Source organism: Trachinotus anak, unplaced genomic scaffold, assembly GCF_046630095.1.
Source record: "Trachinotus anak isolate AG129_WGS33_773 ecotype Australia unplaced genomic scaffold, CSIRO_AGI_Tana_v1 ptg000018l, whole genome shotgun sequence".
Lineage (NCBI taxonomy): Eukaryota > Metazoa > Chordata > Actinopteri > Carangiformes > Carangidae > Trachinotus > Trachinotus anak.
The window spans coordinates 7,955,001-7,981,185 of NW_027273869.1; the positions used below are offsets into that span (position 1 = coordinate 7,955,001).

The 26,185-nt window shown below is 40.2% G+C and overlaps 1 protein-coding gene across 5 annotated transcripts in view; it reads left to right on the forward strand.

Moving 5' to 3' along the window:
- The window catches only part of tafa5a (TAFA chemokine like family member 5a), a 134,348-nt gene that overhangs the window by 58,204 nt on the left and 49,959 nt on the right, over positions 1–26,185 (forward strand). For all 5 annotated transcript variants that reach the window (XR_011694149.1, XR_011694148.1, XR_011694147.1 and 2 more), the window contains exon 2: positions 23,339–23,488. Coding sequence is in view for 2 of the 5 variants with exons in the window: in XM_071502400.1 (XP_071358501.1) it covers positions 23,339–23,488 (150 nt within the window). In the remaining 3 variants the exon portion in view is untranslated. The remainder of the gene's footprint in view (positions 1–23,338; positions 23,489–26,185) is intronic.

Sequence of the window (26,185 nt, forward strand, 5' to 3'; positions counted from 1 at the left end):
GGGAAGCTGCGCCAGTGAAAGTCTCCGCAGGGGGTTGTGTAAGGTTGTGTAATGTCTGTGCAAGCCTGTGTGCGTGCGTGCGTGCGTGCGTGCGTGTTTGTGTGTGCATGCAAGCAGGTGTTCCTCCATGCTTCGCTGTGTATAAATGTGCACTTTGCCTATATGCAGTTGTGTGTCAGTATAGACTCCAGTCAGTGTGTACAGTCCTGTTCCTGTGTGTGTGTGTGTGTGTGTGTGTGTGTGTGTGTGTGTGCGTGTGCGTGTGCCTGCACACAGCCAGTCAATAATTAGCACAGACAGCAGGGGGAGGACGATGAGAGAAAACAAGAGGGAAAACAAGACAAAAAAAAAGACAGAAAAATAAAAAATAATAAGAGCAGCAAATGCAGCTGATTCCCCCACCCACCCCCCCATATTCCCCCTGGTTACCTTGGAAATCTAGATAAGGATGTTTCCTCTCTTATTCTGCTAACAGGGCTCTGCATTGGCTCCGACAGAGCCTGAATACCAATTACACTGCCCTGGCACCTCCTCCTCTGGAGATAGAGACAGAAATAGGGGTTGTGGGAGCAGGAAAGAGCGAGGGTTTGGGGGGGAGGAGGGGTGGGGGGCATAGAGGGACGGAGGAAGAGATGAATGCAAGGACAGGGGGACACAGAGTGGATACAGCTGACCATATAAAATCACGACGAATGGGAGTGGATAGAGAGGAGAAGGACGCAGAGAACAGTGTGTGTCGGGGAATGAGTGAGAAGAAGAGAGGGATGAAAGGAGGAAAGCGGGGAGTATGTGAGAGTTCGGGGAGCCGTAAACAACTGGCACTGATCTCTATCAACAGGCCCTTTGTCCACAACCTCTCAATCTCTAAGGTGATCAAAGGTGTGTAACAAGGTATCCCCTTTGTCCTGTGCCGTCTGTGACCATTTCCTGTGAAGTTAAAGCTTCTTTCCCTTTTGCGCCTTAAAGTGACGGCTGCCCATCAGCTGGTAATAATAGCAGAGGCCTGATGATAGCTCTGGTGTTGAAGCCAATGAATAATTTATCATTTATGCTGCGCCGCAGTGAGCACATAGTCTCCATTAAAGCACATTGACTGTCTGTGCTCCGGCTCTAGCCTCTGGCTTTATTATAAATGCTCACACACACACACACACACACACACACACACACACAAGGAGACATTTGAATGCATGCTTACACAAATTCATAAAAGAAGAACTTCCCCTGCATACTTGACATGTTCCCATCTCTCCTTCTTTTTCCTGCTTCCCTATTTCCTCCTCTTTTGTTATGCAAAACGCTGTCACTACAGTAGACAGGGCTGTTTCCTCTGTAGGAGCAGACTGTTGTCAGAAACAGGCTGCGGGATGAGAATTCAGGTTGCGATGAACTCTTTAAAAAAATGGACGTGGACATACAGTAGTCAACGCCTCTGAGAAGACTTACAATGAAGGAGGCGGTGCACTCTTTAACTCCCGAAGCGGTAACATCATGTCACCACTTCCTGTGATATGCAACGCGTTTTTTTTCTTCGCTGTATCTCTGTCTCTCGCCTCTTGCTTCCTTCTCTCAATAGTAGCTGCGGTTGTTTTATTTATTTATTTTATTTCAGGAGTCAATTGCCATCCGCTACCTTTGTGACTGGCACAAAGACTGTGTTTGCTTTGAGAATGAGCAACTGGGTTGAGCCATCAGCTCCTGCTCATTCAGTTATTGTGGAACGCCATGTGTGTGTGTGTGTGTACGGAGGAACATGGTTCTCCACTGAATTGGGAGTTATTCACCTCCTCCCGTGCATTTGACTGCGTGACGTTCGGTGTTTTGTTGAGTGAAATGATGTGTTTTTCCTGCAGTAAGCAGGTTTACACAGTGACTCCATGTCGACATGTGGGATTAAGTTGAGCATTTTGTTCTGTTGAGCTGAAGGATTTTACCATCACTCTGTGCTCAGACTTTTTAAAGGTCCCTGCGGAGTTTCTCAGTCTACTCATCGGTGGCTGTAGAAACTAGTGTCACCGTTAATTGGTCGTAAAATATTTATTGCACAAACTTAAGCCAATCATAATAGTTTTTAATTGACAGTAAGTACGATTTTTTTCACTTTTCAGACACGATCCTGACAGAATACATTAAATATTTTGTTTCTGATTGGGCTGTAGTCAAGACCCCTGACCGTAATTCAAGTCCAAATCCACTTCTTCTTCCACTTACAAGTCCACACCTTGTAGATTTTAAAAATAGATTAATTAAGATTAATTAATGTTCTTAGACTCAGTATCTTGAAATCACTTCAGTCTTCACAAAGAGAACTGTGCTGAACTGTCTTCTCTTCACTGATGTCTTTTTAGTAGAATACAAACTGTCAATATAATTATTACATTCTACTCAGTGTTGCGCTAGCTCAAAGTTCAGTTCACAAAGGTTAAAATGAACTAGCTTACATTCATAATTCACAATTTTGAATTTGAACTAAGTTCACAGAGAAAAGAAAATATCCCTCATGTCTGTTTTTTTGTTTTTATTTTTATTCTTCCACAGTGGAGGAGGAGTAGGAGGAGTCCTACCCATTCATCCCAGCCTCAAATTATTGCCACTTCTCAAACTACATGACATTACTGTATACTGTTATACTATCACAGACAGAGATTCTTTCAAATGACAAAAAAGAAAACAACATGAGTATATGTTTTAAGTCTATATGCTATGAGTTTGACTCGAACTTTGCGGTTGTTGGTTCATGGCCTTACCCTTTCTTAATGATTTCTTGTGATCATCACTCACCACAGATATTTCAAAAGACTGGCCGGATGCTTCAACTCTATGTGTTGTTTCAAAATAGTTCCTGATGTGTCATTTATTCAGACCCGGCCAGTGAGCTTGGAAGTAGCGTTCGCTGTTATTGTTAGCATTACTGTGTCAGGTAGAATGCTCCTGCACATGTATTGCCGATTGAAGAGCAGTGAACTTGTGGTGGCACTGGCGTGTTTTACATTGTTGCTGATTCTAATGACTGAAGATGTGGTGTAACTCAGGCAACTTCGGACAAGTTCTTGAACCAAGGAAGCTAGCAGGGGAGGAAGCATGTGTTGCAGACACATATAGAAGAAACACAGGAGGACAGAGAGAGATGCAACATGACTCTGTCTACCTCAGAGGCTTAACAGATGAGACCGAGGGCCAAGACTGTGACAAGTCAAAACACCCCTGAGACGAGACAGTCTCTGATAACTAAAAGACATCTGAAAACCCAGACCGGACTGGAGGAGAACAGCCCTAATTCCTAGTTGTATTTCTACCAGCTGAACTTACTTTGCAGTGCTGCCATGTTTGATCAGCACTGTTTGAAAAGATTGGGGCTTTTTGAAAGTCAAATTTTAATTCCTCTGACATTTTTGGAGGAGGAGTGGAGGGGGGGGGGGGTCACATCAGCTGCCTCTAACAAGGTTGCATAAGCTAAGTAAAATAATTTCACAGTGACTCACATGCATGAGAAATGAAGTCGAATTAGTTTTTTTTTTTTTTTTTTTTCCTTTTTTCTAACCAGCAATGGTAGGAGTTTAATTAGCTCTGTCACATATTTTGCAGTGATTTTTATTGGGGGCCCTATGGAGTATATCCAAATGCATAACCTTAATATTTAGCATGGTGGAAGTTAATATTCAGGTTAACGGTAACCTAACAGCACATCCGTCACAGTGCTCGTAATATTGCCAAAGAATGCAAATGCGCGTAAAATTAGTATTTTGTTTATTTTCGAGTGCTCAGTTTTAATGCATTGGATATACTGTATTTGCCAGTAGCATTTTGGCTACTCAGAAAATTATAACTGTACACAACAAAACCTTCTCTTTAAACGGAAATTGTATCCTGGAGGTTCCAGCATGGTGTCCATGCCAATCTGCACCTTCTTCCTGCAGGGCATATTCTAAATCATTTCAGTATTTTTCAGTATGCGTCTCTTCGTCTACCTCTTCCCCGGCTTTCCTGCACCTGAGGCACGAGATTGCGATATCTCTGCAACCACGGGGTGGGCAGTAAGGTGTGTTATCACTGTGGGCACACTTTAAGAGGCGCCACACATGCACAAATGACACACACATACAGGTACTGCATTGCACAGATAAAAAAAGATTGTGACACTCTCCTCCTCAGTGTACCTCAGGGGCAGAGGAGAAACAAACCACACAGTCACACCCTGGAAATGACAGAAATGCCATTTCATTTTATTTCCCTGAGACAGTTCAGTTTTGTTTGCTTTTGTTTGGTTCATATTTAAACTCATATTAAAACACTCTTGTTTTTTTAGTTTTACTATGTTTTTACACCAGATGATGGATTTAACATGAACAGAAATCAGAGTTAGTTGCATTTATGCCCTTTCACATGCATGTGTTCCCTTATGTTTTGCTCTGTGCATTCTGTTCATCATACCAGTGGCCAGGTTATCTCCTCCTTTATCATAATATCCTATGCTAGCTCGTAAATCTGTGTGCTGATAGCCCTGCTCCAGCATCCTAATGCATATTCATAATGCCACCACCTAAATATTCATGAGCAAATGTCTGGCCAAACAGCTTCCCCCACGACAACAGTGAAATATAAGGCACAGTTTGCCTTTTTATGTGCTTGTTTTCGCTGCTGTTTGTGGCAATGGGTGGGGCGTTTTGGAGGAGATGATGTATTTGCATGTCTGCAGGAGAATTATGGGCGCAGAAGTTTCCCTCCAACTATGCAGAAGACTTCACTGAGGTAGTTCCCACTTGAGTTTTTTTTTTTCTTTTTTTTCCAATATTGTCCAGGGGCTGGTAGTTGAAGGTGAAAAATGAGCAGAGTAACAACTTTTGAAAGGTTTATTTTCCAGATATGGCGCACATACATCATGGTTACAACAATAAATGACATATTACCATGCAAATTAGAGATGCATCACTACCATTTTTTTACAACCAAAACAAAACAGTAAACTTAATGTATTTTATCAGGTGAAAGAGTTTTTATTGAGCAGTGTTTTGTTGGCTGTAAATCAAATCTACTTTCTTCATTGGAGATCCAACCTATTACTTTCTGTTACCACTCCTGTGTATATACAATCCAATTGCATATAGCTTTCTGCCACATCTCTTTTTCCACAATCAAAAATAGTGCAATCAAAGTTCATGTTAGTGTATTGATCGTGGCTGAGAGCCTTCCCTCTGATACTTATGTCGATGGTGAAAATAAGTCAAAAGAGATTTTTTTTTAAAAATCCGACAGAATAAGGTTTTTTTCTTTCATTCATTCACTTCAGTTATTTGTTGCATGAATACCTTGATAGGAGAGAATGCTAGGTTGTCATATACAGGAAGAGGTTGTCTGAATCCAATCATTTTACAAGTGTTTTCTACTGTAGATTTGCAAAAGTCATACCACAAAGTCAGTCATGGCAGACAGATATTTAAATGACATTTGAATATAATTCCCACCATGACATTTAAAGCATTACTTTCAGCAATACCCCACTTTCTAACCTTTACCTCTGTGTCTTTAACATTAGGAGTAATGATCAGTACAAGGTGTAAAGTTTTGCAGCCGACTCAGGCCCAGCCTCAGAGCGTTGTACTCCTGCAGACATCAAAACTACATTAATAACCCCCTGGTCACCTCCTGTTATTTAATATCTAACCTTCACATTCAGCTCTTTCTCTTGTTTACAACACCAAAGACAGTTATATCCTGGATACTGACAAATGGGCGCCTTTTAGCAAACCTGATGATTCAAGCTTAGCTGAACAAAATGGCTGGGCTTTATAAGGCAACGGTAACTGCTAAGTAACCCAATTATATATGCTTTGCAAAAAAAAAAAAAAAAAGCGCCTTGGGGAAATTCCTCTATTAATGGCCTCTTCCCTACTGATGTGATGTTTAATATGCTGTGAGCTTTCTATTCCGTGCACTTTCATTTTACTTCAGCCTCTAACATAGAAAATGCTGTAAACTAAACGGTAATTTTCCGTGTTTATGATGCACTGAGCATAATTACATTACTGTTTACATTTTAAGAAATGCACTGCGACTACCATAAGTTACTGTGAGCTTTTACACAAGGGGATCTAAGCCCACAAGATGTTCTGCTTGAGGAACTGCATCACAGGTAGCAGCTTCATCCTCGCTGCCTATCTGCAGCCTGTGGGACTGCAAGCTATTGATTCCATACGAAGTATTGTGCTGCAGTGTTGGTTGGTAACATATTACACATTAAAGCTCTACTGCAGTGACTCATTCTTACAAGTTTCTGTTTGAGCATCACAGTAACCAAGAGCCCAAGAGCTGTCATAAGTCATTTCAGTTGATTTAAAGCTGCTGGGCTTAAAGGCCCCCATCCATTCAAAAAAGACTTGTGTTTATTGTTCCCTTACTGGGATGTCTAACCTTCACTGTGTAGAATAATGTATGTTTGTTTGGCATGAACATTGTTTTATCTACAGAAAGGGGAAAGTTTCCCTGTGCCCACCTTAAATCTAAGTTAGGAAAGTTAAAACCTCCAGTGCACATAGACAGAGAATGGACTTTTCAGTGAAGTAGGAGACGTCTTGTGCCCGGCAGTTAAACTTTTGAAATGAACAATATTTGCATACTCATAGATATTTAATAGAGGGAGAAGGAGCATGTAATTTTAAGAATTTCTAATTGAACTTTATGTGGTAAAAAAAAAACACAAATTATCATTCAAAGTCTTAAAACAAGTCTGGAGGGGATCTTTGAAACCTTACTTTGTGTATGGAAGATGTGTGATGTATTATTTATGCTATTATGTAAAAATATATCAACATCTGTAAAGTGAAATGGAAATTCATATGGTTTTAATTCCTCTGACTGTCCTCCGCTCCTCCTAAGGCTGTAATGGAAGTGATATTACAATTTATTGTTCTTGAGAAGTTCTAAATGCATATTGTTTTTCATTTTTAAGTAAAACCTTGTTCAGCTCCATTTAGCATCCTTAAAAAAAAGAGTGCATGTCCCTTTAAATTTTTAGCTTTCCATTACAGTATATTCCATTATTTTTCTGTCAAATAAAAAAAACACTAATGAGCAAGTGTTAAGCAGCAGTGCTTCTGGTTATTATGCTTTTGACTGCATCCGTTTTCATTCTTCTTCTTCTTTTTCTTAATTTTAGCTGTAGTTCAAATCAAGAGAATCATCCAGAGTACAAACAGTGAGCAGGTATGAGATCAGCAATTATATAGTAACTGTATTTATATAGGTCAAGGAAGAAACTTGACCTCTATGTAAAAATAGTTTGACAGTCACTCTCACCACGAGTCCACATTGAGGCTAATTTTGTTATTGCACCAGCAGAAATGCTGCTCGTCTTCCGAAATTGAGATATGGAAGTGTGACTATGACAAAAATGACAGTGCCTGACAACATGTCCCTGCGTCTGACAGCCTAACGTCCCCCGCATCCCACTGCCCCCCAGCAGGCATCACACGGACACCAAATTATTCATCTGAGGAACATTTGAAAAGGAGACAAAAAGCGAAGGAACACATTTCTTTTTTCTTCTCTTCTCTTCAGGAATTCCTGAGCATGGGTGTTTCAGTTTCCAACAAGCCAAAATCTGTCGCGCTCAGTGACATGCAGCTCTGAGGGAGCGTAACATGTGCGAGTGTGTATGTGTGTCTACATGAATGAAAGCCACTGTTAACAATGGTCCGACATGAGATGAGCTGTGTGCTTCATGCTCTGCGTAGTTGTCTCATTGTCAGTCAGTCAGCTGTCAGCAGCATTATTGTGATGATTAGGAAAAGGTCTTTTGTTCAGACCAGAGAATCATCTCTTTTCAGCTCATTTGGTAGAGAGGGGAGGTGGAGAGGAGAGGAGACGAGAAGAGAGGAGCAAGGACTGATAAATCCTGCTGAATAACTTAGGTCATGGCACAGACCACTCAAGTTGTTTTTCTTGCTTTTTCTGTTTCTCTTTTGTCTTTTTGTTCAATTTCTACCTCATTTTCTTCTGCTGCTTTTTCGCCTCTATCTCTCACTAGCCTTCCCTCCCTGTCCATCATGTCCCTTTCTCTCGTTCCCTCCACTCCCAGACATAGTGACATCCACACACAGAAACATAAATTGCAAACTTTGAAGTCTCACTGAAGTGACAGCTTCATGCTTCCTCACTGTCTGCCTGGCTTTTATTGGCGCCCCAATGTTGTGCGATGGTAATTGGGTGAGCTGCTAATCAGGCACAGCATAGAGCGTTTTTTTTTTTTGTTTTTTTTTTTTTTTTACAATGTACTATGAATGTTCTCCAGCATGAAACAGCTGAAGGCATGTGGTAATTGATCGTGTGCTAAAGTCCACCCCCGTTAGTTTCTGTTTCTATGCCTGTTCAGCTTCCTGTTCTCATGCAGCAAAAATGCAGTTTACAGTGATAACAGTGGCAGATGCAAATTCTGAAATAATGGGACCTTGATTTCAGACAGAGCTGGAGAAAAGCAGGCTTCTCATTTCTGGCCTGCAACCATCGGTTTTGATGGCTGAAGTGACTGCTGCTCTTGGCAGGTTTTGCAGTACCTAGCCAGCTGATGAGGCTAAGATGAGTGGGTTGATTGCACTGACGCTGGCTGACTTTTTAATGTTTCTAGCTGAGTTGTTTTAAAAGGAGAAATAATTATCTGTATTGTTCTTGTACTACAGTGCTGAGGTAGTTTGTCCTTGTATTAGCCTTTAAGTATGATAACGAATGTAAGAACAGACTATTATTTAGTTTTAACATAAAATATACTGTTTAGTTTTTTTTACCAAAAATTTTTTCGCTTCCAACATTTCGAGAGCAAAGGTGTTTTGGATGATAACCAACCAGCAGCTAATGACATAGCTAGTGCCTCCTCCCCAAATACAATTAAGAACAGGACAGAATTGCTAACGGTGGCCTAAGCTCTGATTGCATCAAGGATCCGCTTTCACAGAAATACTACACAGCGCATGTGCAAGTCATGAATGAGGCATTCAATGTAACCTCTAACTGCTTAAACTAATGTTTAATGATGTGCCCCATGGAAGTAATGCTAGATTAGCCACACATGCTAATGATTGCAGTTTATCGAAGAACAGATAAATACACAGATTAATTTAGTGTTGCTCTTGTGCTTTTGGTTTTGGTAAGGCTACTAAAAAAAAAAAAAAAAAAGGACACCACCCTTCAAACTCTTTAAACGCAGAGAATCATTTGTGCAACAGCTGTATATATAGGCTACAGACTGGCTACACAGTATTTACAAAGCATTTAGAGATAGTAATCAGCTTCACCCTCAGTTTCACATCGATGCACTCCTGGAACGGCTCACCTGAAAAGCAGCCAAAAGGCGAGACCTATCAGCGAGAGTGGCGGTTTTGATGGGTTGCGTCTCTCTGTTTTCATCTCCTGTATCCCAAGTTGAGCCTGTTTTCTCCCCCAGGACACAAAGATATTAACTTTCAGTGTGTTGGGTCTGCCAACTTCCTGTGACTAATGGCGCATTGTGTCCATCATGGGGACTGCTTTAGACTGGCATCTCATGGGTTTTGGCAGCATTAGCCAAAGCGGAGGAGTTGCTCCATCAGTGTTTTTTGGAGGTCAGTCACCTAATAGACTATTTTAAATGTGTTACACTGAATCTGAAGAATTTCTCGTGTTTCTTCTGACAAAACTTTTTTTTTTTTTCTTTTAAATAGGGGACCACATTTCCATTAACTGTGTGACTACACCATACTATAGACCTCTATTTCCCCTCTCTCTGAGGCTGCACTTAGAGAGTACTAAATTAAAGAGCTCCTTGCATCCACACTGTCTGCTGGAGCGGTTTTCTTCTTGTGGGCAAGAAGTACTGGATGCCTCTTCATATATTGACTCTCTGCTTTTAAATAATTAAATGCTTGAGAACCGGTATCCTTTCCTTCTGCTTGCTTAGGTCACCATCTTCAGCAAACTGGATTTTCACAGACAACCTTATGCCAAGACCTGTTAAACCAGTTTTTCTTTAGCTTGGCAATGCCCTCATCCAAAACCTTAGATATGGGCCCATCATACACTAAAAAGAGCCTTGTGTAAGTCTTTTCAGGAAATGTGAAAAATCTATGTTGTTCCATTTTGGAGATTCGCTTTGTTAGCTGTGTCATCTCCAGCACAAATATACAAACAGAGCTGAATAAGGCTCCAGAATTTTTTCTCTGTCACAAAGTCACTGCAATGAATCGGGTTCAAAAGTTAATGGGATTTGCCAACTTCTGCATACAAAACAGCAAAAATAAAGGGCTACTCACAGATCAGCAGAAATTAAATGGTGGTGGTGGTGGTGTTTGGGCGGGGGTACTATTTTATTTTCTCTGCTTCCTCCAAAATACAAGGACAGAAGCAATAATAACACACAAAAAAGGCTTTTTGTAGCAGCTGTTTGCAGTGATTTTAATTCCTTTTTAGGATCCTCTTTTTGCAAGAGGACAAAACTTGTACAACAGCAGTATTTAGAAGGAAAACTGATTGGCACACTCTTCTTTATATCACCCTGAAGGTCTAAAATAGAAGCTGCAGGTGGGGCGACTCCTGCACCACAGATACCAGGAAGGGGAGTTTATTTTGAAGGTGTACAAAATGATCAGATCTCAGCAGCATGGATACAGGAATAAGATGATCACAAAATCCTATAAAAGAGCATTTTATTGCTAAAGATAACTGTAGCTACAACCCAACCCCAAAACCCGCCACTGATCTCATTATATGCAGTCTGTAATGCTCCCCTTTGGCATATAAAATAAAATGGATCATCCACTGAAATTGGCATTGACATGCATTAAAGCTACATAACATCTTGAAGAAAAACCCTACCACTGCACTAAGGACACCTCCCTGTGTCGCTCCTGTGTAAGTGTATTTAGTGAGGCATACAGTTTATTTTTCTGTATATATCCAGGTTTTTTATGGAGCTTTTTAGACAGAGGACAAGCAGATGCTTAAAGCACCAAAATGAGGATGAAAAAGAGAGCGACAGAGCAATGGGGACACACACCAACAGAAAGACAGACAGATCAGAAGACAGATAGGACTGGGAGAGGCTGGCAGACAGAGCAATGTGTATGTGTGTGTGTCTTTATGCCCCAGCTGAGCCTCGGCAGAGCAGCAGCACAGAGGCCAAGTTAAATGGGAAGGGGAGATTAAAGGCAGTGCCGGGGCCTGCAGCCTCTGTATTCAATCACCGCTCTCGCCCACACCTCTGCCTGCATGCTGATCAAGCTGCAGTGAAAGGAGCCGTGCACCCTGCCACTCCCTTACATACGTGCAAAGACTATACACTTATCAGATTTTAACCACATGATCATCAAAAAGCATCAGAGCGGTGAAAACGTAAAAAAAAATATGTAAATTTCACAGCAGCTATCATTTAAACAATATCAACATAATTCATCTTTAACATAAACAGCCAAACTGAAAAGCTCTTTAAGCAGCATTAACTTATATACATTTGCTGTCTGATTCAAAGTCGTGTCATTGTGAAATATCTTTGATATCTTTATTACTCCATGAATCTTTTGACAGCTTCAAATTTTCAAGATTATTGAGTCTCCTACAGTAGGTGGAGACAGGGAGGGGTTACATCTGCACTGGTGCATGAGTGTGTATGTGACCAGCCTGGTTAATGTCACAGTTACTTATCAAACTACAACTTCTCTTGGATTTATGCATCTCTGTGGAGGTGGAGGTGTCCTTGCGCTGTAAACAGAGATGGTTGTTGCATAGGAGTAGTATTTGTAGCTCAGTGTGAAAACTCACCTGTTGGATGGTGTAGCACTACTGCAGCACTGGATAGATGATTCATGTAGGAATTAGGTTTTCCCTTGATTTTCAAATGAGTACGTCCTGGTAACATATCATTATTTTTTTCTGGGATTTCTTGACATACATGAGGTTTGATTCTAAAAAACAAAACTGTGTTTAATAAATCATAAATTATTCAAAGTTATACATCCATGTTCATCATTTTACTTTGGTGATATGAGGAACTGGAGCAGTGTTCATAGATAGTTTATGGATTCGGGAAGGCGTCTGCACTGCATGCTTCACTTGTTGAAGACTGTTCTACAGTCAACCTCACTGCATGGTGTACGTTTCCATTGTTTGCACCTCAGTTTATTCATTTAATCGAAACATATTGTGCCATTTTAACAACAACGCAGCTGAAAGAAACCACTACAGGTGAAAGGTTTATCCAGTTCTTTTAGTGCATTTATGGCGGTTTGGGCACAGCAGTTGTGTTAAAGCGTTAATTAATTAGCACATACAGTATTCTTCAGTATGTGTACACACAGGCCTTCACAGACACACAAGCAAATGTTGCTGGGATCAGCAAAGTCCAGGGATCCTGAATGTATTATCCCAGAAAACAGGCACAGATTAATCCCCATTTCGGGTCCGAAACCCTGGTGTCATGTAGTATCAGGCCATGTGACGCATTCTTTGCATAATTGAGGTAATTATGTTTGTATTTCTTTCACTGAATGACTGACAGTGACGATCACTGAGAGGCAGTGTCTTTGCAAGATCATGCAATATAAATTTGTCTAGTATTTCCAAACCTTTTCTGAAGTTGCTCCACTTTATCTTCTCTACCAACAGTCTCTGCTGGCATGAGAAACACATAAGAGCAAATACAAGTAGTTCAAGTTGACCAGTCACACTTCTTGTGGTTTCCGTGTTGTGCTTTTGTAGCCTGAAGCTGCAGTTACATTTTTGAAGAGTTGCACAGCTCTGACCGTGCCTCCAGCAGAGCTGCAGAACTTTAGTGATACCTTGATGCAGAAATATAAATCCATTACTCTTTCTATGTTGGTGACTTTGACTTAGGAGGTTAGCTGTGTTTCCTCCTGGCCATCACTGCAGCTCCACATTTTTCTTCAAGTCGCATTCCAAAACATGTGAGTCGTCTTTACTGAATCCAAAATATCTTCACAACAGTGAGTGGATCTTTTTGAGGTGGGGATAAAGACTTCCTTTAAAAAAGAAAAAAAAAGGAGAGGTTGTAAATTATGAATGTCCCATCCCCTGCTGAGTGCCTGTGTGTCAATGAGAGAATAAGTGGGAGATGGAGAGAAACAAAAAATAAAGCACAAATACAAAGAAAGTAAGTTTTACAAGTAAAAGGCAACTGCAGTTAAGCTAGTTGTCTCCCACACATGCATACAGTACATACAAGCAAGTAACACACAACCACAGTCACACACTTTCAGATTCTTTATTATAGATTTTCACGCATTCGAGCCCAAGCAGCCTTGATCAGGAGCCTAACACTATCTGACATACCTTGCGTCTGTACCCCAAGGGTGCTGGAATAGAGGAATGATTGGACTTTCACATGTTCACCCAGGGGTCTTTAGTCTGCGAAATCATAGCAACATTTAAGGGACTTTACCTGATCATCATTGCCCTGCAGTGATGTATTCTCTGGGGGTGGAAAATGTGCTTAATTGCAGTGGTGAAGTGGCACTGGTGTGTGAGTGTGTATGAACATAAGCTTTCCTGTGTTACCAAGGGTTACCGGGGTCATTTGTTTTCCCTTTTCTCCCACCGTTTTAATTGATGATCATTCATTGTTTCATGCCACCACCCTGTTATTAAGCAGAGTTCATTATTCTAAAACACTAACGCTGGGGAAAAGAGGGCATCTCATGGGAAAACACCATTCTTTACGTGCTTTACACAAGGTCACAGCAGGAAAAAGGAGGCCCAGCTTCATTATGAAAACCCTATTGAGCTACACAGGAACTCAAGTCAATGCAACAAAAAAAGACATGCATTTGGTTAATAGGACTGTGATTCAAAGCCTCTGTATTCTGACTATGGCTGCACAGAAGTATTAGCATTCTAGGGCCTCAGTAAGATAGTGAAGCCTCCCATCTAAGGCTGCCTTTATCAATCAATGTCTTGCTTATTTTTGTTATTAATCAATTAAATACTCACTAGTTTGGTCCAATCAACAATTGAAAACCCAATCGATTTAGGATTTAAAGAGATCATAAAACAGAAATACCACAAATCCTCACTAGGTCTGGAACTATTTTCCTTTTAATTATAAACTAGGTCTGGTGGTTATTTTTGTGATTAATAAATATAATCAAATTTCTGTCAATTCACCGTTTAAAAATGTATAAATTCTTGGCGTTTTTGCTTAAAAAATTATTGAGCGATCAGAAGTCAAAAAAATGATGTTATCTTTATTATAAGGATTAATTTACTGACACTACTCATTAATAATCAAATTTGTTGTTGATCATTTCTTTTGCCAATTAACTCATCATTTTGGGGCCACTCTCATCCCTGATATATTAATCACTCCATTTGTTATTTAGTAATGACAGAAAGTCTAGAGTCTACAACCATGCTAGCTCTGCACTAAATGTCAGCATGGTTTAATGTTTACCACATTCGTCAGCTTAGTTTAGGGTATTAGTATAAGTTTAGTTGTAGCTGTGGTTGCATGGCAACATTCACTGAGCTAATATGTGTGTCTATGTGTGTGTGTGTGTGTGTGCGCGCGCACATGTATGAGACAGAGGGAGAGAGGCTGAGCTGTCTTGTGGTTATATTTGGCATTTATATGCTTATATTTCTCCATAAGTGCATGTGTTTATGTTTGAGTGTGTCAGTGCTTGTGTGTGCCGCTTCCTGCTGCTTGCCCAAGCATTTTAGGGGGAAAAAAGGGGGACAGAGAAGGAAAATCAAATCACTTTTCAAAGCGGCTCCACAAAGCAAGTGAAGCGCTCAGACAAGCTTGCTTCACCCAAAATAGATCAGCCAGACCACAGTTCCCTCGCTCTCCCTCGTCATGATGAGAGAGTGCTCCCAATGAGAATTGTCTCCAGAACTTTCTCTGACTCATGGAAGTATGGGCAGGGTATTAATAATTTCAAGCCCAGCTTCATGATGAGTTTTTGGTCACTCTATCAGTGTTCGGGCAGAAAATGAATGTCTGCTGTAAGTCGAGGCAGTTTGAAGAGAGTTCAGTTCTTTCTAACAGCAATCTATTGCTTCTTACAAAATGGTGGCGCATTAGCTGTAGCTTTTTTTTTTTCTTTTAAATTGAATCATAATTTTTCCAGTGTAGATATTGGCTTTGTTTAAATTTAGGCACCAGCCCAAGTCAAAGAGTAAAGATCTTTTTGCAGCAAGTCATTGAATGTTTTAAAAGAATAATTTGACATTTTGAAAGTATGCTAATGAGACTAGTAGTTAGTTTAGCATAAAGACTGCAAACACAGGGAACAGCTAGTCTGGCCCTGTTTGAAGGTTGGACTCACTGGTAATCATCAACTATAAGCTGGTCAAATCAGTTCTGTTCATCTCAATGCTTTGCCCCGAATGGGAACATTATTTTTCACACATTTAAACATTTGGACAAATTGCTTTCCAGGATTTTCAAGGTCTAGACTCCAAATAAATTGAAGTCCAAGTAAATGGCTGGCTTCATTGTCTCTGTGCCTGACTCTCTGTACCTGTTGAAGTGCAGGTCATTGTGGAGATTTCATTCAGGCCCTACATCATCAGACTGCTCTGTTCCCTAAAGCAGTCATTTTGTCTGCTCCGCTCTCTTTGCTGTTACACCACATGCCGTTCAGTTGGCTCTTCCAGCCTCTGATTAGGCTTGTTAAAAGGATTCATTTAAAAACTAGCCCACCAGGCCTCAGGGTAGAGGGATGACATCAAGGTTCTACTAATGCAGCGTTTGGATCCAAAATGGGATTTCAGACTTGCAGTCTTGGCGCCGGACTCTCCCCTCTCATTTTGAACAGCTGTAGTGTGCCGGAGTGATATAGCATTTTTAGTCTGGCAATGTCTAACTTGTAGGGCTACACACATACACACACTCTGTCCTCTCCAGCAGAACAGATGTGATGCTAGTTTCATCATCACATCACATCAAGCTGCCATGTAGTGTTTTTGCGTTAAGTGGCGAATATGTGCAAAAGAAATTTTTTTGTTCGAAAGGCTTTGTCCATGACACGCATCGTTTTGATGTTCAGAAAAGAGCATATCCATGTGTTGGCATCCTTATAATTCATATTGCCTCAAAGCCAAACACACACACACACACACACACACAAAGTCACCCAGCTCCTCAGAGACACCATGACAACAATGTTTGCTTAATACACAAATCAATACGTTATTTTTCAGCACTTAAGGTTCCTCACCTTACACAGCATATTTTTAGCCCTGCTAGCAAGATCACAGTGCTCTAAGGAGGCCGAAGTCAGACGCTTGAATGGTTCAAAACGCAACGGTCCGCCTGAGTGCAAAGAGCAAAATGGCTCCTAGGCTGCTAGTACGGTTGTCACAAAATTGTCCACCACCAGCTTCCTACGGAATCCTTCAGAAATGAATAATAAAAGCATAACATAAGCAATCTGTACACTCTTGTCAGTACTTTATTATCAGTGATATAAACAAATACGGATTTGAACTGATAATACACCCTAGTAGGAACATCATCAAAATTTTTGCAGTGTTACCTGTTGACCCTCACTCCACTACACTCCACCGATCTACAGTGTCACCCACAGTTTGCCACATCACTACTTCTCAGAGTCAGTGTTGTCAGACTGGGTGTGGTAAAGATTTATTTTTGCAGATTGTCATGATTTAGGATACTTTTTGTACCATTATGGTACAAAACCTCTGTTATATTCCAGAGGTTTGCAAATCCTACTTTAAAACCCTCACTGCCCCACTGCTGCAATTTGTGTCAAAATTTGGAGTCTTAACTCAATCAGATCTGAACGTACAGACATGATGCACATATTTTAGATTTAGTGTGATTTACACTTCCTGAGGATACCATCATCTGCATGGTTTGTAACACCCAAACTTGTCTGAGAATCATCACGTGTCTAAATTTTCTTCATTGTCAGAGTAAATTATTGGCAGTTGTCAGCACATGTGGTGATACACAGCAAACAGGACCTGCTGACGGCAAATTCAGCTTCCTCAGTTTTTCCAAAATGTAAACAAATACAGGCTAAAGAAATGGTGCTAAACTTGTAGCTCGTAACTGATTGAAAACAATGCCAACGTGCAAAAGTTTCTATTTATACAAACTGTAACAGTTAATGTAACAGTAGTTTTAAGGTCGGTACTCCACCATTCTCTAAGATTGATGTGCAGTGCAGGATAAAGTCTGATGTACCATTGGTGTTATTTTACCTCATGATTAGATAGATATTGCAGCCTGACACATGGTGTGGTATGTGGTGTGACCTGACAGAAGTCAGGACATGATGAGCTGTTGGGGACCATCTCAGAAGTGCGTGCAAAATGATCAGAAAAGCTTTTTAGATCTGAATTGACAGATTTGTCATTTTGCATGAACAGCCTCCTTTTAATTTTTTTTTTTTTTAAATTAAGCAATACGTCCAGATGAGCTATTATAGACTTTTTTTATCTGCTATTATCTAAGCCCTCTGTCGTTATGTATACAATCTCCAGTTTTTACACTTTTTATTTCCACCTGTGCCATTAACAACAGCTTTTATATTGACATTTATTTTTAAGATTGGCTTCAGATGCAATTTATGTTTTATCTATTTGATTCATTTAAGTATATATGTGTTATAAATCTTATTATGTGTCAGGAACTGTCAGTAGAAAACAATTTAACACAGAAAATGAGTACAACTTCAGACCTGACATAAGTCTGACTACAGATAATTTATTGTGAAATAAACAGATTCAGATACAGATAGTAGTTTTGTGTTACACCCCTATTTATTATATAATGAATTGGTGCAGTAATTATATAGCCAGTATAAAGTGAGAGCAAGTATAACGCTCTCACTCTGAGTAAAATACATTTAATTTATTGCTTAGGACCTGTGAGATGTGGTGTTGATTTACCATTAGCAAACATTTCTTTGGATTTTTCTTTGGATGGGAGCCCTCATCTTTCATATGCATTCTTCTAGCCTTCTGTACATTTCATGGCAGACACAAAAATCCATGGCATTTTTGTGTCAGATTTAGAAGGACACTCAGAAATACTTTGGAAAAAAGCTCTTTCTTGTGCAGCACAGTATGGAATCCCAGCGTGACTCCAGCACACTGCAGATTTTCAAAGTACAAAAAAAGAACTATACCTACCCCTCCTACCAAGCCTAAACCACACATTTTATAAATATCTAAGCATTTGATTCAGCAGATTGAGACTCAAAGAAGCAGCTTTTAGTTGTATTTCGATCTCTTGAGCAGCAAAAAACAAGACTAATTTTAAAATATGAATGTAAAAGAGCCTCTCGAAAGCCTCTTGATGCTGTCAGAGATCTGGGTAATACAACGGATAGGATAGGGAAAAAAATGTCATGTTTCCCTGCGTTGTAACTGAGCTGGACATTTGTCAAATGGCCGTGTACGGCAGAGCAGTTGTAATCTGCTAGGGAGCGCGAGGAGAAATAATAAAGCAAAGGAGCATGTCAATAACATTACGTTGTATTAAGCCATACGCTCTGCCATATGAATCCATCTTCTGCCACAGTCAGAGCTTTCATTTCACTCTAGGGTGGCCACACATACATTTTAATCAGCCATTTGGCTGGCCAAGCTGACAACTGCTCAGCAACAGAAGCTGATAAGGGTGGTGATAAATCATTGCACTACTGGTACCAGCTTTGGGTTAGTTTCTGAGAACACTCGCCAGTTTTAGATTTTTCCCACTATTCACGAGGCTATTCCAGGAAACAGGATTAGTGTTTCCTTTCTACACAGTCCAATTTTTTCATGGGATGACTGTGTTGAGACCGGACTGCTTCTTGCATCTTTGCATGTGTCAGAATTGTTAATGAAAGACACAATGCAAAAAATACCTAAGTTGTTTTCGGGGCCAAATGTGTAGTTGTGCTTTGGAAACTACCTGTGCTTGTTGGAGCTGTGAATCCTGCAGTATTTTCTAACCCTTCCTGCAGATCCCTTCAGGCCAGTAGAAAGAGGAATGCTTTCTTGTATCGGGGAGGTTTTGTTTCAGTTCTTGTTTTTTTTTTTTTTTTTTTCTTAGTTTTACTGTGTTCAAGAATGGCAATGTACGTGGTAATCCTGGCACTGTGCTCATGGGGACGCTTGGAGCAGTTTGTTTTAGAAAAGAAGGAATGAAGTCGACTCCTGCTTTATTGGAGGACTGAGACCAGCTTGTCCTCAAGTTCTCTCACACATTATTTGGAAAGATTGCAAACACCTAGAACGCTTGGAGCCGAAACCAACTAAAACTCAAATTCTAATTTGCAATTCTGCAGAGACCGATGTCTCTATCATCTCGCATACTTGAAATTCACACCACAAATATTCGATACACACAAAAGTCCCCTGCAGGGAACTTGAATATAAAGTCAAGACTAAACAGATTTATTCCTCTGGGTCATAACACTGATACATACTGGATAGTGCTAACATTTTAGCCCAGGGCGGTGTGGCTGAAGGAATGGTAATATCAGTCAGTCCACCACTTTGGTCCAGATGAAAACATTTCAAAATCTATAGGATGGATTACATTTTGTACAGCCATTCATGATCCCCAGGGGATGAATCTCAAATATTTTTGCGATCAGCTGACTTTCCCTCTAGACTTTCTTCAACCATGAGAAAGACTTTTTTTTTTCTTTTAGTGAAATGTCTTGACAACTGTTGGATGGATTGCAATGAAATTTTATACAGACATTCATGGCCCCTAGAAGAAAAAATCTATAACCACCTGAGTTTTTATCTAGTGCCACCAGCAGGTCAAAGTTTTCAGTTACCCAGTAAAATATTTTAACATCTACCAGATAATTTGGCACCAAACCTTTGTACTGATATATCTGGTATCCTTAGGGTCTATCCTGATGACTTTGGTCATTCTATCACTTTTCCTCTGGTGCCACCATAAAATTGATATTCATGGTTTGGAGTGAAACTGTTGGAAAGACTTTCATGTTCCTCTCAGGATAAATTCTACTAACTTCCACAATATCTGTCATCCACCACTATCATTATGTCAAATTCACCTTGTCCAGTATTTTGACTTATATAAACACTAAATCATTATGGTGCACATGGTATAATTATTTGTAACGTTAGCATTTAGCTCAAAGCACCTTGATACCTAAGCCACACAGAGCTGCTAGCATAGCTATAGACACTAGGTCTGGTTGAATAATCACGACTTGGACCAAACTCCATGAAGTATTCTTGCTCAAGAACAAACACCACTTTCTTTGGGCTCGAATGTGGTGGGTTAAAACTGAAATTGAAATGATTGCAGCCTTATACTGTAAGTACTGTTATATTAATTAAATTTGGTTAGTCATGTGTTGAAACTCCAACAATCTGAGCCATTTTGAAGATACGGTAATTAACAGCAGAGGCAGAATAAAGAATAAATTAGTCTATATGGTCCTCATTATCATGGATACCACCTGCTGAAACCCTTAGAAGAAGTTTAACTTAAATTTTTCATAATCCTATAATGTTCATTTACACAATGCCAGCAAATACAGTGTTACTGAACCATTTTATTATTATACTGGGTTTAAAATTAGAATATTCTTTATCAACCCCATGCAGTCAGTGCAGCTGTATTAGAGAATATACATTCCAAGACAACAACATGAAAACGATTCAGTTTCCCATCAGCTACAGCTGTGACAGTAAAAACGAGGCTTGATGAAATGTAGGCAATTAAGGAGCTCCATCGACTCAAGAATCGCGACGTCAAGTCATCCAAATATCTTTGAGCTCGTTGACTTCACACATGGTACGTCAGCGCCACAGCTACCCGAGCGATTACCTGAGACATCCAAACAGTCTTTTTCAGCTTCTCACAGTGGAGGAGCTCCAAAGGAGAGGGAACTGACAAAGAGAGGGAGCAGGCAGCAGGCACTCAGTAGATGATCTGCAGAGATGGTGGGTGGGGTGGGATACAGGAAGTAAACGCGCACACACACATGAATAGATTCATATATACACACACACACACACACACACACACAGGGGTTTACATGACAAGTCATTATCCGGCATCACCCAGAGAAGACAGAGGAGTTGCAAGAGGGAGGAGGAAGTTAAGTGGGGAGGCATGAAGGAGAAGAGAGCATGCAATATAAAGGAAGAAAGAGGGGCAGAGGAAGAGGAGGAGAGCAAGAGAAGGAGGCGGGAGTTTGGTCTTGATCTCTCAAGTGCAGGAGACATCAGATTGGATTTAGTTGGCATGTGTTTTGAGAAAAGACGTCAAGTGCTGCAGATCTGTAATCACTGTTGTATTTTAACATGTGGATGTTAATGTATGGATACTGGATACAGAGTACAGTGGAGGCAGAGCAGGGTACACATCTCATGCTCTTGAACATTGTGAACACATCTTTGGTTGAATTAACTGGCTACTTTAAGTCACTATGTTCACTTTAAGTTCTTTAATTTCTCACAGACAAAAAAAAAAAACACTTCACAAGAAGCAGAAAATTACAGGACAATCACAAGATGTGACAAAACAAAAAAACAGCAAATATCACGCCAAAACGTGATAAGAAAAAAAGTGTAGCTAACACTAAGGTGTTTTTTTATTTTTTAGATGAACACAATGAATAAGTCTTCTTTCATGGATTGAAAAAAATATCTTACATCTTATCAGAAAATGCACTGGCATGAAGTCTCTTTGTTCATTAATAGCTGACTGTCTGGAGATACAGCAAGTTTGCAGTTAGTGTTCTAATGATGTGCATGCATTTTTATAAGTGCAATAAGTGTCTGAGTGTGTGTCTTTGGCAACAAGTCAATGTGTGGAAAAGTACGGGGGTGGATTAGAAGCATTAAAAGAAGAGTAATGTTATTGTTGCTAAGTGTACAATCTCGTGTTTACTTGTTATTTCCATCTATAACAGGCATATAAAAAATGAACTACTAGCCTATAGCTTATATTAGATTATTTTGCCCTAAAAGATTTACAATGGTAAAGAAAGGGTTTTGATCTATACATAAACAGATATGCAGTTAAAATAGCTGTTATGCACCCGGGCATTTTCTCCATCATGGCCATGGCCACCACAGGTACCAGTGTGTGGATGAATCCTGATAGATGTCCATTACCCCAGGTGTGACCCCTCACAGCTCAGTTCATTAAGCCAGCCACCCAAGTGTTAGGGACTCAAGTCCAGATTTAATCACAACTTCCATCCTCTTGCCAATCACAATTAGATCCTGATAAGCCTCTCCAGGATGGCACCCGAGGGCCTCCACACACAGACAAAGGTTAATTTGCAAGCAGCAAGGGCCCGGCTACAAGGTCAAAGGTCATCTGATTGAATACATGGAGGATGTGTGTGTGTAAGATGAGGAGGGGGGCTCAGCAGCAATTACAAAGTTCATCAGTATTCATGCGTTTCATTTGTGGCTAATGGGTACATTACCTTCAAAGAGGCGGGCTGATAGGATGTGGCCCTTAATGGGAAATAGCTTGTGGGTAGTCTTTAGGTAGCTGAAATCTAAAAGTAATTTTTCAACATTGTCTTTTAAAGTCCCTTCACACATGCAGTCACATCTGTGAGCTGCTCAGTACCACTGCAGCGTTCCTGCGCCGGCTCCGGAGCAGGTCCACTGGAGCTGTTCAGGGCTTAAGATCTTGGGTTTGTGAAACCTTCAGGAATCCACACGTCTCCTGACATAAAAAGTGGCTTTCTCACTGCATATCCAATGTGGTTGAAGTTGGTTCAAGCTTATTACAGATATATTGATATCAGTGTATATGTCGCCTGATAAGGGACAGGAATTGCAGAACAGAAATGTCAAACTCAATTTGAGATCATTTAGAAACAGTGTCACCATTAAATAACTTATACACTAGACGGCACTGACAAGTCAATAAAATGTCTGTCATATGTGTGTTGGTCACAAAAATGTCAAGGATCCATATTAAGATTGGTGTTTATTTTATATGATTGTGTTTTTAAAAATCAGCTGATACATTATAACTGGATATTTGAACTTGGCCATAATTGGCCCTAAAGAATCAAGTATCAGTCAGGCTATAAAAATGAGAATGAACGTTTACACGTACAAAGTCTTAGTGTAGATAAATCCATGCAGAAATACAGTATATGCACTTGGGTCAGGTGCTGTAATGAGACCCACTCCCTTGTACTTGGTAATGTTAGTACTGTGCTGTGCCAATTGAGCTACAAAAGATTCTGAAAAAGCAACACAGCAACACCACTGAACATGTTGCAAAATACAAATTTTACAGAAGAGGCAGACTAGTTTATTTTGCCCTGTTTATGATTTCATCTCTCTGACCTCGCATCCTGTGGTGCAATGTCATTTCCAGGCCAGCTGGCAGCGGGAACATGTGAGATTGTGACGCTGGACAGGGACAGCAGCCAACCACGGCGGACCATCGCCAGGCAGACGGCCCGCTGCGCCTGTAAGAAGGGCCAGATCGCTGGAACTACAAGAGCCAGGCCCGCCTGTGTGGACGGTAAGAGGAGGAGGAGGAGGGGCAGGGAGATCCCGGCTTATGTTTGAGCAAAAGCTTCCTTTTACTCAAATATAAGCATGTTTTTCCTAAGGCTTGTTTGACTTACATTGAATCATGTTGCTGTTGAAGCACGCCAAACCAAATTAGGCGGATTCTGCCAAATCAAAATGCTGAATCACGTCATCAGTCTCAGGGCAGTAAGGGTTTGGCTGTTTTTAAGTAGGGGCTTAAGGTGGATAAACCTACAGTGTGGAGCAAAGTGGATCACAGGGCTGTCTTTGTGATGTTCGGAAAGCCTGCACCAAACCAATTTACAGTTGAATCATTTTAAAAAGTGGCTGCAGGGGGGGGGTTTAAGTCCCCCGCCAACAGATGGGCTTAGACACTGTTTGTGGAACAGTGTCTTTTTCAGCGGAGTTATCCTGCTTTTGTGTTATTATTATCGTTGTTAGAGCTATTTAATTAGCAGATTAATCAGTGAGTAGATTAACAGAAAATTTACTGCAACAATCAAGAAATTGTTTGTCTTGAAAAAAGCCAAAAAGGAAAAAAAAGGAAAAAAATTAATCTATTTCTTTGAGTCTTTGTAAAAAGCAAATATCAGCCCCTGCACAATGTCAACAGTTAATTGAGCCAAATGTAAATGACTTTATCATTTTAACTTTATTTGGTTAAGTAGGAATTACTGAAATAAGAGTTCATTTATTTTCGTCACTTGGATACATCGTCACTTTTCACACCTGTCTAAACAATACATATTCAGTTTTCCTTCAAATGTAAGTACTGTCTTTGTCCTGTGAACGCCTTGTATTTCCAAAATATCAGCTTTTCATGATCTAAAAAAAAACAGCCCTGTTCCCAGTTTTACCAGGCATTTTTCATATATGTTAATTGGATTTTAAACGGTTTAAGGGGTGGATGATATTTATCAACCCATAAAGGAAAAAATGAGAATTGCCAAATTTGGAGATGAATGGTTTTCATTGGGCAGACTAATTGTCTAATAGAGGATTAAGACTTTGTTTTAAATGTTGTAATTTGTGTACAGTGGAGAAGAAGTAGCTCTCTAGTTGCTCGGACATCCTCACATACATCCATGTGATGGGAAGAAACAGGAACTCTTCTGTCTTCAGCCTCTGAGACATTTCTCCGGTCACCATTCCACCCTCATGACGGCTCTAAGAATTTCCTGTCTTTTTTTCTGACATCTTCATTGCGGTCCTGCCGCCTCTTAGGGTGCCTGTCACTGAGTCTCTCTCACATGATGTGGCCTCTTGCCTGGGGAGGGAGGGGAGGTCATGTGCACAGGTGAAGACAGAATAAACAGCTCTGTTTGTTCGGACTGACCTGCAGTGAACTATACCTGAAGACGCGGATGTCTTGTTTTTCCTGTGATACAACTGTGCCTTCACAGTTGTATATCAGATTGGAGGTGGTGCCCGTCCTCACTGCTCTGTTTGACTGGTTTTACCTGCTGATCATATGAGGTGAAGGCTTTGCACCGTGTGTGAGATTTGACCTTTTATCCAGTTGCTTTTTTCTTTTTTTTTTTTCTTTAACCAAACTGGTTCACGCTGAGATTTGAGCGCTTCTGATCTCGTAGACACGACCACAAGCGCACCAGTCACTTTGCTGTCCCTGCTCATGACTCCTTCATACAGATGTTGCATAAATCCACAGTATCCAGATATTATCACGAGGTATTTGTCACAACGTCGGCTCCGTGGAGCACTGCGGCATTTTGTGTAGACTAGATACTCCTCTTTTTCTGAAGTGGGCTTAGGCTTATCAGCTCGCTTTTTAGAGACCTGTGCAGGTGGACGGCAGTTGTAGAGGTTGGCACTGCAACCAACATACATACAAAATACCAAGGTGAAGTACTTGACATATTGCATAAAACATATTAGTGTGAGAGTAAGGTGCTGATGGGCAACATTAAAGCTTTTTAACTGCATTTAAAGGTAATGAAAGTCGTGAGCTTTGGTCCTATATTCAAAAACCTATAGACAAGCAGGGGGAGGCTAATTGAAAATCTGTTCTATGACACACTGTGAGCCAGTGTAGTCTTTGTTAGGGGGACATTAATTCATTATGAATTATATTTAATTCATCCTGAAGGTAATTATAAAAATTTTTTATTTTCCAATTTCAAATTACACTACCTTTCATTTCAACAGTATTTAAAATAGTTTAAGAAAAATAATTAACTCTCAAATGCAGTTTTGTTTGACATACAAAAAGTACTTATAATTATAATCGTTCCCAATAAATATTTTATTCTAAAATATGCGAATCGAGCAGAAGTGGTGCTGCTGTTTAAACCGACAATCAAAAGACACAGATCAATGTGAGGCTGAAGAGTAGATCACAAAGGTGTGACTCTGAGCAGGGCTTTCAGTACATTATCTTTCCAATCAACTGGCCTCCAGTCCAGGTTTGGATAGGGTATAAGCTAAGGAAAATATTTTGTATGAGTAAATGAGTAAAATGAGTACAAGTAAAATCATACACAGTATTTAATCTTACACTGTATGTATATCTATTGCATAGAGATATAGATGCATATCACTGTCCAAATGGCATTTTACAATCTTTCAGGTCCCTGACCTTTGTCTTCAAGGCAGTGCCTCCTTCAAGTCAACAAGTGTCCCTCCGCGCAGTCATGCCATAACCCACACTTCATGGAGGGGGATGAAA